The 13,639-nt window shown below is 43.7% G+C and overlaps 1 protein-coding gene across 3 annotated transcripts in view; it reads left to right on the plus strand.

Annotated features, from left to right (window-relative positions):
* Positions 1 to 13,639, plus strand: part of LOC124613864 (ETS-like protein pointed) — an 816,307-nt gene that overhangs the window by 692,019 nt on the left and 110,649 nt on the right. For all 3 annotated transcript variants that reach the window (XM_047142590.1, XM_047142591.1, XM_047142592.1), the window contains one exon: positions 10,517 to 10,717. In XM_047142590.1, the coding sequence (XP_046998546.1) occupies positions 10,517 to 10,717 (201 nt within the window). The remainder of the gene's footprint in view (positions 1 to 10,516; positions 10,718 to 13,639) is intronic.

Consider the following 13,639-nt stretch of genomic DNA (forward strand, 5'->3'; position numbering starts at 1 on the left):
CACTTCTTTGTCTTTACGTACTTCTCCCGAGATGCAAACGACTCAGCAGGTTCTTTACCACTTTCAGCTAGTGAGTTCAATGCTCCAGTATACTGGTCGTCGTAATCTGCTGGAAACATCAGGCACGGCCGATGACTGGTGTTTCGTCCTTTCTTCTTTCCTGTTTGTTCAGTAAAGCACCTACGAACAGCTTTCATCATCTTCGTCCCAGTCTGTTGGTTCTGTTCATTTGTTGGCTTCTTTTTCACAGGTTTGTGCACGTTCTCTTTCAGCACTCCATTACCCCAATGTAATATTACGTACTAACTCGATCAGATTCTCTACGTTGAACGGTTGTACTTAGCAAGCAAAGCAATGCAGATAAAAAGAAATCTGCAATAACTGTAAGCTTACCTTCTTATTTGCTTCCGGTTGAAAATAACTGAAACTGTCCTGTTTCACACTCATTCCTCAATTCAAATGGGTTCTGTCCTCTTGTTCCAGTTTGTTACTTGTATGAAACATAATAGGGACAACAGTAGTCGCAAGTCATCATTTTTGTCGCAAGCTTCACATATTGAATGCGTGCGATTACCCGCTTCCCACAATTACTTAACTCCCCCTTACTTGCATTCGAGGACGGCGGTTCAAACCTTCGTCCACCGTTCCGTATTAAAGTTTTACTGGTTTCTCTAAACCGTTTACAGGAAATTTCGAACTGCCTCGTTCCCTTCTCCATCTTTACCAAAGGCAAGACTGTGCTCTATCCCTAATGACCTCCCCATCGACGGGACGTGAACACTAATCTCTCTCCCGTCCTTTAACGAAACCCGAAACGCTACTTGTACAAGTATAAAATATTATAGTTACTTTCACATTGTGCTAACAATAAGGTTCCTGTTCCAATGTGTATGACCACAGCAGAAGTATCTGAAAATGTCGCCTGTGCGTGTGATTTGTTAGGTTGTTGCCATGAATGGCTAAGGTCTGACTTCAGTGTCACTTCTTAGTTCTTCGTCTCCACCCACACTTTAATACTGTAGTGTTTATTCCGTCTTTTAGAAGCAATGGAATGTGGCACGGCTAGTGAGGCAGTTTGATATGCCGTACGATGGGTTCACTGTGCCGGCGATTGTCGATGTCTCATTGGTTACGTTCCGCTTCTCAATTCCTTCCATCTCTTCTCAGAAAATTGGTTTTTCTACATAGCTTAACCAATTTGCAGACGGCGTAAGTGTTCCCTCATCTAGTAGAGGCTAACGTTCTGAACATGTGGAAATAAGGAAATTCAAACCAATACGCTTGTGCAGTTTTCTTAAATTTAAAGTATTTACGTCGGAGAGTTATTTTCCGTCTTAATACGATTGTATCTGTTGCAAAGAAAGGAACAGTATACGTCCAGCGTGAGTTATAGTATGTTAAAAAAAAAGTCTTGCATAGCCCCCATGCTACTGTCGGTGAAATACCAAAACTAAGAGCGCTGTCTCGTCGTACAGCGAACTAAAATGCTGCTGCTCATGCCGCCAGCTATGTTGTTCGGTTCCGCATTCTTAAGCAGACAATTAACTTCACCTTTTAGAGTCTCTCAGCGTAGCTGCAAAACGTAATTGGTACTCAGGTAGCCTTTATGACAGTTTATGTGCTGCAGAATGCTGCCCTGCGACCGATTTCGCAAAACCGTGGTAGTGCAGTGGTGCTCACTCGGATGTAGCGGTTGAAAGAAATTTCCTTGCTCGGAATTTGCCCTACAGGGGAAGGAGAGGTTGCCGCCGTACATTTCCAGATGAACGCTCCGCTCCCCGAGTTGTCAGTGGTACGTAGGGAAGAAGTTTGCACATTCAGAATTGTACAACAATATCTGCATCCCGAACCTTTCGAGTTGTGCCGTAATTACTCTTCGCGGCGTTCGCGTTCCCGAGTACATACGCTTCTGTGAGCCTATTTTGCGGAAAATGTTACCGACGCGGTTGGGCAGTTACGGCTCGCGAGGTTTGGGGAAGGCGAGCTCGCACCTCTGTGTGATGTGCCAAGCCGCGTCCCGCGGCTGACAGGCGGCTTTTAACAATAGGCGGCGGCGGAGGCGGCAGGTAACTCGAGCCGCTGGCAGGCGCCCGCGGACCGCGCCGCGCCTCGCGCCGGAAGTAAGACGCCCGTAGACGGGATGGCCGCCTGCCTCTGCCCCCACAAATACGCGCGCGCCAGCATCGCCCAAAACTTAACCCACCTCTGTCATCAGAAACGTCTCCAGGCACGTTGACAACATTTCCTGGATGCGTAGTCCACTCAGTAGCACCGGTGTTAGAAGTGTGTCTCGAGCCACTGTTTGTGCACGCGTTTTCGGTTAACGAAGCAGTTACTAGTAAAATACGTATCAACAATTTATTGCCTGCTGTGGAGCCTTCTGTGGCGTAACCTTTAAAAAACCCCTTACTTGCGACGTAAGGCCATCCGCTGTACCACAAGCCAAAATTATTTTGCAAGTCGATGCAAATATACACTGATAAATAATCGTCCCCTAATTTTAGTTTTTTTCCACAGGTTCATCTTTGCTGACAATACCCGAATGAAACTACCAGGGTAGTCAATAAGTAATGCCCCACATTTTTTCTCAGAACACATTTATTGTTAAGTCAGAATTTGGTTAAAATATACACGTACATGTCTTGTTCATGTCCTGTTTTCCTACGTAGTCTCCACCACGTTCTATGGCCGTACGCCAACGTTGTGGAAGAGCATGTACTCCCAGCTGGTAAAAGCGCTTGTCCTGTAGGCGTAGTAATATTTTCACTCATAATTGACACTCTCCTCATCTTCGAAATGTGTTCCCCGTAGAGAATCTTTAAGCGGCCCAAAGAGATGGAAGTCCGAGGGTGCCAGGTCTGGACTGTAGGATGGATGAGTCAATGATGTCCAACGGAATTTAATGATGTGTCCCCGGGTTCTCGGACTTGGATGTGGGCGTGTATTATCGTGTTGGAGCAAGATTTCTGCTGGATTCTTGTCCGACAGCTATAAAGCCAATTGTCGAATTGTGATGGACCAGTTGGCACGAATAACGGCGTCCGCATGGTTCACCATGTCTGGAGCAGTGGCTGTAACAGGACGTCCCGAGCGTGGCTGATCATGGAGCTCTGTTTCTGCGTCTCCTGAGGCTGTAACTTTCTTTACCCATCGCCAAACAGTTCTCCTATCAAGTGCAGTATCACCATACACTGCACACAAACGGTTAAGGATGTTCACCACGGTTTCTTTTTCTGCACACAAGAATTCAATACAGCATGCTGCTTGTAACGTGAGTCGTAAGCAGACGCCATTTTGACGCTGTATTAAGGTTCTGCCAACCGTCAGAACGGTTCGACACTTCACCGGCCCGCAGAAAAAACATCAAATGTGAAGCACCAACAAGGACGTTTGCCTATGTATATTAATGACTTTAAAAAAAATGTGGGACATTACTTATTGAACGACCCTCGTAAGATGATGTACAAATCTGAACATTATTATTGACACTGGTCACGTGCAAGCATGAACAGTTCCTGGCAGTCTCCTTCGTTTTGCTGTTGGATCCTTAAATCAACATGAGTCGGTATTGCAGCGATCCATCTGCCGCCACATTTTAGGCGTCAGTTTTCAGTGGAACTCAGCGGCGGTGGCGGCAGCAGCAGCGACAGCAACGTCTCTCCTGAAGATAGCGAGCTGGTTGATAGCCGAAATATCGAGTCATGTTGATTTTAGGATCCGGCAGCAAACCCGACGGGGTTACCACTGATTACTATGCCTCATTATTGTCAAACACGAGGCCTTTTTTTAATTTTTTTACGAACATCAGATCGGTTGCGAAATTCAAACCAAAGCGAAAATTCGGTGAAGCTTTGCGCAGATGGGTTGCACAGTGTCTCTAGTACGCCCGTCTGTAGCGTCACGTGTGAAGTCCTGCTGAGGGCTTTTGCCCGATTTCATCCAGCCCACAAAACATAACCGTCGTGCGTTTCCTTCTCCACGGCAATTATCGGCCTCATACTGCAGGTGCAACGAAGACACTCCTGCAGCGTTTACGGCGGGAAGTGTTTCATCACCCACCATACCTTCTGGACTTAGCACCCTCTGATTTTCATCTCTTCGCTCACATGAACCGCTGGCTAAGAGGGCAGTACTTCGGCACAGACAATGAGCTGCAGACCAGCGTAGGGAATTGACGAAAATCACATGACTTCTATGGTGAGGTTATCGCAAAGTTGGTACCACGCGCTACGACGTATGTCGTAAGTCGAAGCGGCGACTATGTAGAGAGGTAGCAGAAAGATGTAGCTAAATGTCGCAAATATTTATTTTTGTGTGGTTTCCTTTCCGTGACCAATTGGAGTTCGGAAAAAAATATCACTCGTTTATTAACTTCAGCAATGAATATTTTTTTACTGAAATAAAACGGCTTAATTGTTTTTCTTTGTGATGATTAACTTCTTGTCTAGTTGCCACTAAATAATTTACAAGTGTGTGTGTGTGTGTGTGTGTGTGTGTGTGTGTGTGTGTGTGTGTGTGTGTGTGTGTGTGTGTCATGAGGTGTATTACAACTTTCGTTCGTAATCCGGACAAAAGTTCGTTCTGCATTCTCAACCAAATTTTGCTTTTCCCTGAAGACGTATATACGACATTGGTAACTAATTCCTATTACCATGCCTGTATGGTCTGTTTAACGACCAAAATTGTGTAAATAGTTTTTTTTCATCATTTCGTAGGACTCACTTCCTGGAAATAAACTTACTTCTCAACTTTCACAGTAGTTTGCTCCATCTCTAATTACGTCGCCGGCCGTGGTGGCCGAGCGGTTCTAGGCGCTGCAGTCTGGAACCGCGCCACCGCTACGGTCGCAGGTTCGAATCCTGCCTCGGGCATGGATGTGTGTGATGTCCTTAGGTTAGTTAGGTTTAAGTAGTTCTAAGTTCTAGGAAACTGATGACCTCAGAAGTTAAGTCCCATAGTGCTCAGAGCCATTTGAACCATTTCCAATTACGTCGTTTCCTGTAACCTTCTGAGACACGGCTAGCGCTGTAGGCTTACGAGGATTTCATTAAATCCAGACATCAGCCATCGTATGAAAACAGTCTCAGTGCATACCGAGTTGACTCGACAGACACATGTGCAATGACTACCACGAGCCGTAAAAATTTCCATCAATACACCAACTCAGGCGACGACATTCAGGATGCGGCATTCAGAAGTTTCATCCTCCTTTGCCCCCCCCCCCCCTCCTCGTACCTCCCCCCCCCCCCCCATCCCAAAAAATTGAAAGACTCAGAACTAACACCAGAAAAAAGTTTCAAATGTCAAATTGCTGGAATCTTCACATATCCACTCGAATACCCCTAGATCTTCATTGCAGAATTACCTAATGTCAGTGTTACCCATCGTAAATCTCACTTTTGCACATAAAAATGAAGTTTTGAGTACCAACTGACAACCGCAGCGACATTAGGCCTGTGCGATAAAACCTCGCGTACTGTACACGCATTTGTCAAAGTCACTCCGCGTTAACAGTGGGGCTGTGATTCACGCGCTCCAGTAACCAGCCGCTCCCGTGTGATAACAACGGTTTGTTTGTTACGTGCTGCCGGGCGGGAGCTGACGTGCCGGCGGCGTTATCGCCATTCCTCGGGCCGTCCCGTAAGGCCGGCGCTGCCGATAACGCCGCAGATTTCCAGCTCTGGGCCGCATCAGGTAGCACCAGGCCCTCTGTGGCTTAGTCGACGGTTTCTTCGGAACAAGAACTTTCAAAGGAATTTCTTTTGTTCTGGAAGCTTCTCATCCTGAACGAAAACTTCGATGTGGTTGCAGCTTGCGACATCGGTTTCACCGCAAAAGATGCGAGAATAAGGGTTCTTGCTCCTTGAGTCATTAGTAGACTAATAAGACTTGACCATTAGTATGATCTTCAGGAAGGGGCAAACCAAGCATTAAAAAAAGAAAAAAAGCCATACCGTTCGGCGGTCCTGGTTGACATTTTCCGTATTTTATTTTTTTAACTCTCCTAGTAAACCGCCGCTGGCCCGTTCTTACCCTTTTTGCCTTTCCTGTAACTTGTGTGGGAATTAATGCTTTATCTTATTGCTTCCATCGCGATGGAAATTGAGGATGTTAGTTGCGAAATACTCGTATTTTGCTACGGAGCATAAAGGTTACTCTCGCACTGCTTTTCCACTCAGTCAGCTGTGTTTATTGCTGTAATTTGTCTGCAACCGATTTCAGAGTGCCGGCCGGAGTGGCCAAGCGGTCCTAGGTGCTACAGTCTGGAACCGCGCGACCGCCATGGTCGCAGCTCGAAACCTGCCTCGGGGATGGATGTGTGTGATGTCCTTAGGTTAGCTAGGTTTAAGTAGTTCTAAGTTCTAGTGGACTGATGACCTCAGATGCTAAGTCCCATAGTGCTCAGAGACATTTTCGATTTCGGAGCAATTACGGCTACATCTTCACCCCTGTAATCGATGTAAAATCCCACTACAAATGTATCCTGTCAATGTATCCCAGCAACCTCTTCTAGTTACCACGTTTAGAAGATGATGGGATGCATCGACAGGATATACTGTAATACAGTCGAATACTTAACATAGGGGTTGCTAGAGTATATGAAGAGGATAAACAAAGGTGACTAACTGGAAGTCATAAGAGAGTAACTTTTGAGCTCCATAACAAAATTAATGCTTTGTCTTTAACGACATGAATATCAACAGAAAGTTCATTCTTCCAAATAAATATCCGACTACCGAATACACGTACTGACAGACCTGATTCTTTAAGTCGAGGCAGATACAAGAATTACACAATATCGACATTATTTCTGGTCTGTCATTTAAACGATTGTTTCCGGATGGCCTCGTCGTCCTCCAACAGTGATTTCGCTCCGTTTATATCAATTTTATTGTAAAGAATTAAATAGGTGTCGTAAATGATTAAAATGAAACTAACTCAACAAGACTTTGTTGCAGCTGCTGCTCCTGGTGCTTGAGATTGCGAAATTCCACCGGAGGGATAAGTACTACAAAAAAGCCGCAGCAAATATCACACAGCGAACACATCTCAGACCAGTAACCTGATTTACTGCTTTCCACTGTGAGCCAAAAGTATGAGGACTCTCTCGCTTCCCCTGTAGTTAATTATCTTACAGTTGTCATTATACTACATAACATTCTCTATAGACGACGTTGCATTTAATTTTGGTTCTTTGTTCCAAAGTTAGAATACTTTGCAAACAAACACAATTAACGATCTTCATTAAATGGTTGCCGCATCCGGAAGACGACCACACTCGGCTGTAAACTACTTTTGTTCAGATTTCTTAAGCAGTATGAACTCTGTTGCCTTCCCATTAGAAAGTTAATGACTCTGTGGAAGGAGGGTCAAGATCAAAAAGATATGCAATAAAAGAAGTATAGGACCAGAGAACTATAAAACCAAATAGTAGTTGTTGATTTCACCAATAAGGAGGTGGTCTTTTTTTTTCCTTGCAGCATCTACAAGAATTTGCACTCAGGATATGTTAGGTTATTAACTGTGGACCCATTAACCATAATACTATTTAATTCCAGTTATAGCATCTGACAGTCTGTTTCTTCATAAACGTATTCCCTGCCAGAAGTAGTAAGTGAATGTGCGTAACACAGTATTCTCCAGACACCCTCGGCAGTCCCTTTAAAGAGAATGCTAGAACGGCCCTAGTGTTAATCACATACAGTCTACAGTATATTCCTGCGCGGTAAAATATAAACGATTAGTTACGGGTAGGAGATGAAACATCCATTAACAAGCAGAGAAAAAAAAAGCAATCCTTATTCCTGAAGCACACTGCATATTAGGACAACGTACAGCACACCTCTCGAAGCGCTAAAGTTCACTTCCATCTGTGTAGAAAATTTTTCTCTTGGTTTCGTCACATATGTTTTTACTCGTATTATGAAAATGCCATCAAGTATCGAGCGCGTGATGGAAGGACGGAAGACAGGGAGGTATTGGAATGGTGAATAGTAGATGCACGTCCGACCGGTGTGTTTATCAAATTTGAACGAGTTTTTCACTTTATCGCTTAGATCAATAACGATTCTATCCGTAACTGTTATGTTTAATTGTAGGAGAAGGCTGAAGCTTTGGCTTCAAAACGGGATCAAGGTACTTAATACTTCTAGCATGAAAGGTAGACTACACTAACAGATTGGAAGTGTAGCTATTGTCTGAATTACGCAAGTATGACGCTGTATTTGGTGCGCTTAGGCAAGGTGAAATTAAATAAGGAATTCGTTTCGTAGTTGCCGGACATGTCCTCAAGGGCAACCTAGCAGCAACCGTACAAGCAACCGTGTGGCCTAACGAAAGTGTGTACGCTACGACTTTTACACGGACGTGGACGAGTCGAACATTTGAATCTCCTTGCTTTCCTTTTCTTCAGCGGATTTGGAGGGCACTTTCATTTGCACAGCTGCGTTACTTAAGTCTCCTTGTGACAGGCAGGAAAATCTGTCACCAGCACAGATAACAATCTGATGGTACCACTACTGCTGTGCCGCCGATCTGAGCTCGAAGGCAGTGTTGTGTTCCTGTTGGTAGCCTTCACCTTGAATGACGAAGTACCCGTGTGAAGGCAAGTGGGAAACTGCTTGGCTTGCTAGTAGCCACAACCAGGCCACAAAAACGCGTATTTCTCCACAATTCAGAGGGGTCCCAGCAAGTGAAAATGTCCAGTCCAAGCAATTTTCTGCATTCGTGCGAGCGACAATTTTATATCCCCCACATTAATTTCACATGACCTTCTCGGTAATACACTTGATCAGATTTAAATTTCACAGGCAGTAACGACGCTTCCTTACTGTATTAAACTTGTCATAATATCTTTGTCAAGCTATGTAAATTTTAAGGATAAAATGCGTAATAAGAATTTCTTCTGTTACAGAAGAATTTATAAGAGTTCTTCAGTATTTAATGCAGGAATATTCATATCTATAAAGTGTAACATTTGTTGAAGCGAACGAAAGGAAAACCGTAGTTGAGAAAGGAGTCCAACGGGGCTGCAGTCTGTCCCCGATCTTATTTAGTTTGTGTATTGAGCAAGCAGTAAAAGAAACCAAGGAGAAATTTGTAAAGGGAATTAAAGTACAGGGAGAAGAAACTAAAACTTTGAGGTTTGTCGCTGAGATCGTAATTCTGTCAGAGACAACAAAGCAACAGCATAGTGCTTAGGAAAAAAAGAAAACTAGAATGTAGTCGAAATAAATGAGGGGATGCTGAAGGAGTTAGATTAGGAAATGAGATAGATTAGGAAATGAGATAATAAAAGTAGTAAATGAGTTACTAAAAGTGGTAGATGAGTTTCAGTATTTGGATATCATAATAACTGTCGATGGTCTATATAGAGAAGATGTAAAATGCAGTCTGGCAATAGCAAGCAATGCATTTCTAAAAGAGAGAGTTTTTTTCACCACGACTATACATTTAAGATTAGGAAGTCTCTTTTTGAAGATATTTGCTTGAACTGTAACCGCGACAGTGAAATGTGGAGGATAAACAGTTCAGACAAGAAGCATGCCGAAGATGATTAGATAGGTAAGTCGGATAACTAATGAGGAGGCACTGATTGGAACTGGAGTGTGGAAGACGGAAGAAACTGACGGCATAACTCCACTAAAAGAAGAGCTCTGCTGATAGGAAACATCCTGAGATATCAAGGAACCGTCAGAAGGAAAACGTGTTGGGTAAACATGTGTAACTGTATCATGCAGCTACTATATTTCGCCACGTAGATCTTCTACTTTCACCAGAAATAAAAGCTTAGGCGGAACATATTTTAGGAAACTTGTTTTAGCTTTACATGAAGAAAGTATTGGCATGTCATAAAAACACGGCAGCAACATTTGATACATGATAACGATTTTTCTAATGTTTCCCTTGTACGTAGTTGAACAGTGTTCGGGTGAAAATTTTCTTTTGTTGGACTGATAGTCAAATTACTATGCTTACACGAAATTGAGCTCACATCGAAACTAAAACATGAATCTCTGTAGCCGGCCGGGGTGGCCGAGCGGTTCTAGGCGCTACAGTCTGGAACCGCGCGACCGCTACGGTCGCGGGTTTCAAATCCTTCCTCGGACTTGGATGTGTGTGATGTCCTTAGGTTAGTTAGGTTTAAGTAGTTCTAAGTTCTAGGGGACTGATGACCTCAGAAGTTAAAGTCCCAAAGTGCTCAGAGCCATTTTTTGAATCTCTGTATATTTAGAACGTCTACTATTGTTCAAATGTTTGGTTTATTTATTCACTTAATGATATGATACCTTGCCGGCTAAGGAAGCAGGAGCACTGTGTTTGCTGTTATCGGCTCGCAGTCATTCCTCACTACATCGACTACGAGTATCTTCAGTATCTTTGCCACAACTGGATCTGTTTACCCATTTCCTTTAGCTCAGGTTGACTCAGCTACATTCCGTCGACAGCAACGTGGGCTAGTGTCAGAATCGCATGATAACGTGCTAACTGAAACGTTGGTTGCGCTGTGTTGCAGACCCGAGGCAATGGTCGGAGGCGCAGGTGGCTCACTGGTTGTCGTGGGCCATCCGCGAGTTCTCGCTGGAGGGCGTCACCATGCAGCACCTGCACATGCGCGGCAAGGACATCTGCAACATGGGCAAGGAGGCCTTCCTCGCCAGAACGCCGCCCTTCATGGGCGACATCCTCTGGGAGCACCTCGAGATCCTCCAGAAAGGTACTCGTCTGAAACACACAACAAACAATACATCTTCAACATCCACATCCAGAAACATTCACTTGCTACATTGCTCTCCATTCGAATCCTGCCTCGCGTATGGATGTGTGTGATGTCCTTAGGTTTACTTAGTTCTAAGTCTAGGGGACTGATGACCACAGATGTTAAGTCCCATAGTGCTCAGAGCCATTTGAACCTTTTTGAGCGTCCGTACCAAAACAGCACTGGAGCTTCAGCCAAGCATACCGAAAGCCGCACATTTTCTGTCCTTTTAAACGTTATACACACTTTCATGATTAATGCTGACGAGTAATGATATAAAATTTTATTTTAGGGAAAGCTTACACTCAGTGGATCGTCGATTTTAGCCATATTCCCTACGACTATTGTATATGCTTTAGTGCAACAAATTCTGCTCTAGCGTTTTCGAGAAATGGCGCTTTACAGTTTTACGAGACTGTTGAATCCCATACCAGACGGGCTAGTGCAGTAGGTCTGGTCGTATTGCGTTAAAGTCTTGCCTTTTTTCTCCATTCTTCTACCAAATACAGTGAAGCATATTCTTCGTAAAGGAACAACAATAAAAATGGCAATCATAGAAGTAAAATTGTATCGAGGTATCATAAGGAATCGTTAAACCGTTACGTCTGCTGTGCAATGTATACTTCTATACAAGTCAAAACTTTTCTGAAGCGATTCCAGAATGCGTCTGCATTGAAGTAGAGCCAGAGTGATATCATTGATCGGAAAAGCTTGGCACACGTCCTCAGCGACTCCTTTAAATCAAGTTTGAGATTTTGTTAGCGTATTCACAATGTGGTATAGAACCAAAAAATTCCGTATGTAGGACTGTCGTTCCCCCCTGTCCAATTGTTCTTCCGATAAGCGGACTTGCTGCTAATTATCGCCAAAGATTTTCTTCAGTTCGGTTTGGAATTTACCCTATCTACTGAGTGCTCTTCGTTGTTCTTGAACCACTGCTCAACTGTGCCGTCTCAAGTAAAAGTACACATTTGCCAAACACATCATGTCGTCCCATCTGCTGTATTTGACGATCCGGGCGAATCCTTTGACATTTCGCCGTGTCATGACCAGCATCTCGAGACAACACTGGTGAATGCCTGATGTGCAGCTGACCTTCTGCTGGCTTGGAATCTATTGGTGTCCTAAATATACCGACCATGGGAACAACGTACTGCTTGTATTCCGGGTCGCGTCCGTGTATGCGGCGGCTGTTACGTTACCTAATTGAAGCCACGGCGATGGTAGATGTTTTGAAGTGCCCGGCGTCTCCGGCAAACACTGTCATTTCTTAACCAGAATCGAGTACAAATCGGCAAACACTGTCATTTCTTAACCAGAATCGAGTACAAATGCGAAAGTACAGCCAGAACAGAAATCAACTTGAACGGAGAGTACTGCTGTTTATATAGATATCAAATATTCCGGAATATACAAACATAAGAACTTCCGAGAACCTCTCAGAAACGATAAGTACTAAATACCAAATAATTGCCGTCGGTCGGATTTGGACTGGCGTCCCGTAGCACATGAGCCTTGCGACGCTGCATACGTCACACCTCGCGGCAGTATCAACTGTATGAAGACTGCATTAGTCTTCACCCCCTGGTTCTGTATCAGTTGATAACTCCAGAATTCCTGCTATTCGTACCTACATTGAAACGGCCACGTACATTCAAGTATTAATGAGGTGTTTTGTTTCCCTCTATTATTATAGAAAATAAAATGTTGGTGTCAAGATGTGGCATTCATAAAATATTTTTGGTGCTAGTCTGTACCATGTTTTTAGAATTAGATTCTAGTCTACCAGTGACTACGAAGAATTGAAAGTGTAATGACGTAACTGCGATAACTTTGTAAGATAAAAAAAATGTTAATTTCACCACTATTCCTTATTACATCTCAACTGTGCCTCGCCACGTATGTACCAAAACGATTATTTTTTATCTCTTTCCGAAGAAACGGGATTTGTTGTTACGATATAAGTATTTGGGGAAAGATTATAAAGGAAAAATATTCATGTCTCGAACGCAGTTCGGGTCGACTTCCGATCTGCTGCCTTACTCGGTTATGCAAACGCCACTCGTCGAAGACTGGCTCTCTCGTGTGGCACTGAAAAGGCTCGTAAAATTTTGAACCTTGATTTCTCGTAAACGCTAGAGAAGCATATCGTATTAGAGCAGTTGCCTTTTACGTTGATGCATAGGTACGTACCAACATGGTACGAAATACGACCGAACTCGCCGAGCGTTTGAGTATATGCTTCCTTTGTTAGAGATGGCAATTGTCAATTGAAGAATTTTGTACTCTTCTGTCTCAGGCGCAGAACTGTCCCTATCGAGAACGAAATTAAAAGAATACATGTAATTAACTAATTAGATCCGTACCCTTGGTCGAACAGAAATCATGATTGTGAGAGCACTACTGTAAAAAGATAAACAGACTACTTCCGACAGTACGCTTAAGTTAAGTATCTGAGAGCACATAACATGGTCATTATTAATTCCAAATTTATGTTCTCCAGACATTGGCCAGAAGTACCTTAAAATATAGTTCAGCGTTAGTGACCAATCAAATGGCAGACGATAAGCAGCTTCACTACTTTTGTTGTTGTGGTCTTCAGTCCTGAGACTGGTTTGATGCAGCTCTCCATGCTACTCTATCCTGTGCAAGTTCCTTCATCTCCCAGTACCTACTGCAACCTACATCCTTCTGAATCTGCTTAGTGTATTCATCTCTTGGTCTTCCTCTACGATTTTTACTCTCCACGCTGCCCTCCAATACTAAATTGGTGATCCCTTGATGCCTCAACACATGTCCTACCAACCGATTCCTTCTTCTAGTCAAGTTGTGCCACAAACTTCTCTTCTCCCCAATCCTATTCAATACTTCCTCATTAGG

The sequence above is a fragment of the Schistocerca americana genome, chromosome 4, assembly GCF_021461395.2.
Source record: "Schistocerca americana isolate TAMUIC-IGC-003095 chromosome 4, iqSchAmer2.1, whole genome shotgun sequence".
In the NCBI taxonomy this organism is placed as follows: Eukaryota; Metazoa; Arthropoda; class Insecta; order Orthoptera; family Acrididae; genus Schistocerca; species Schistocerca americana.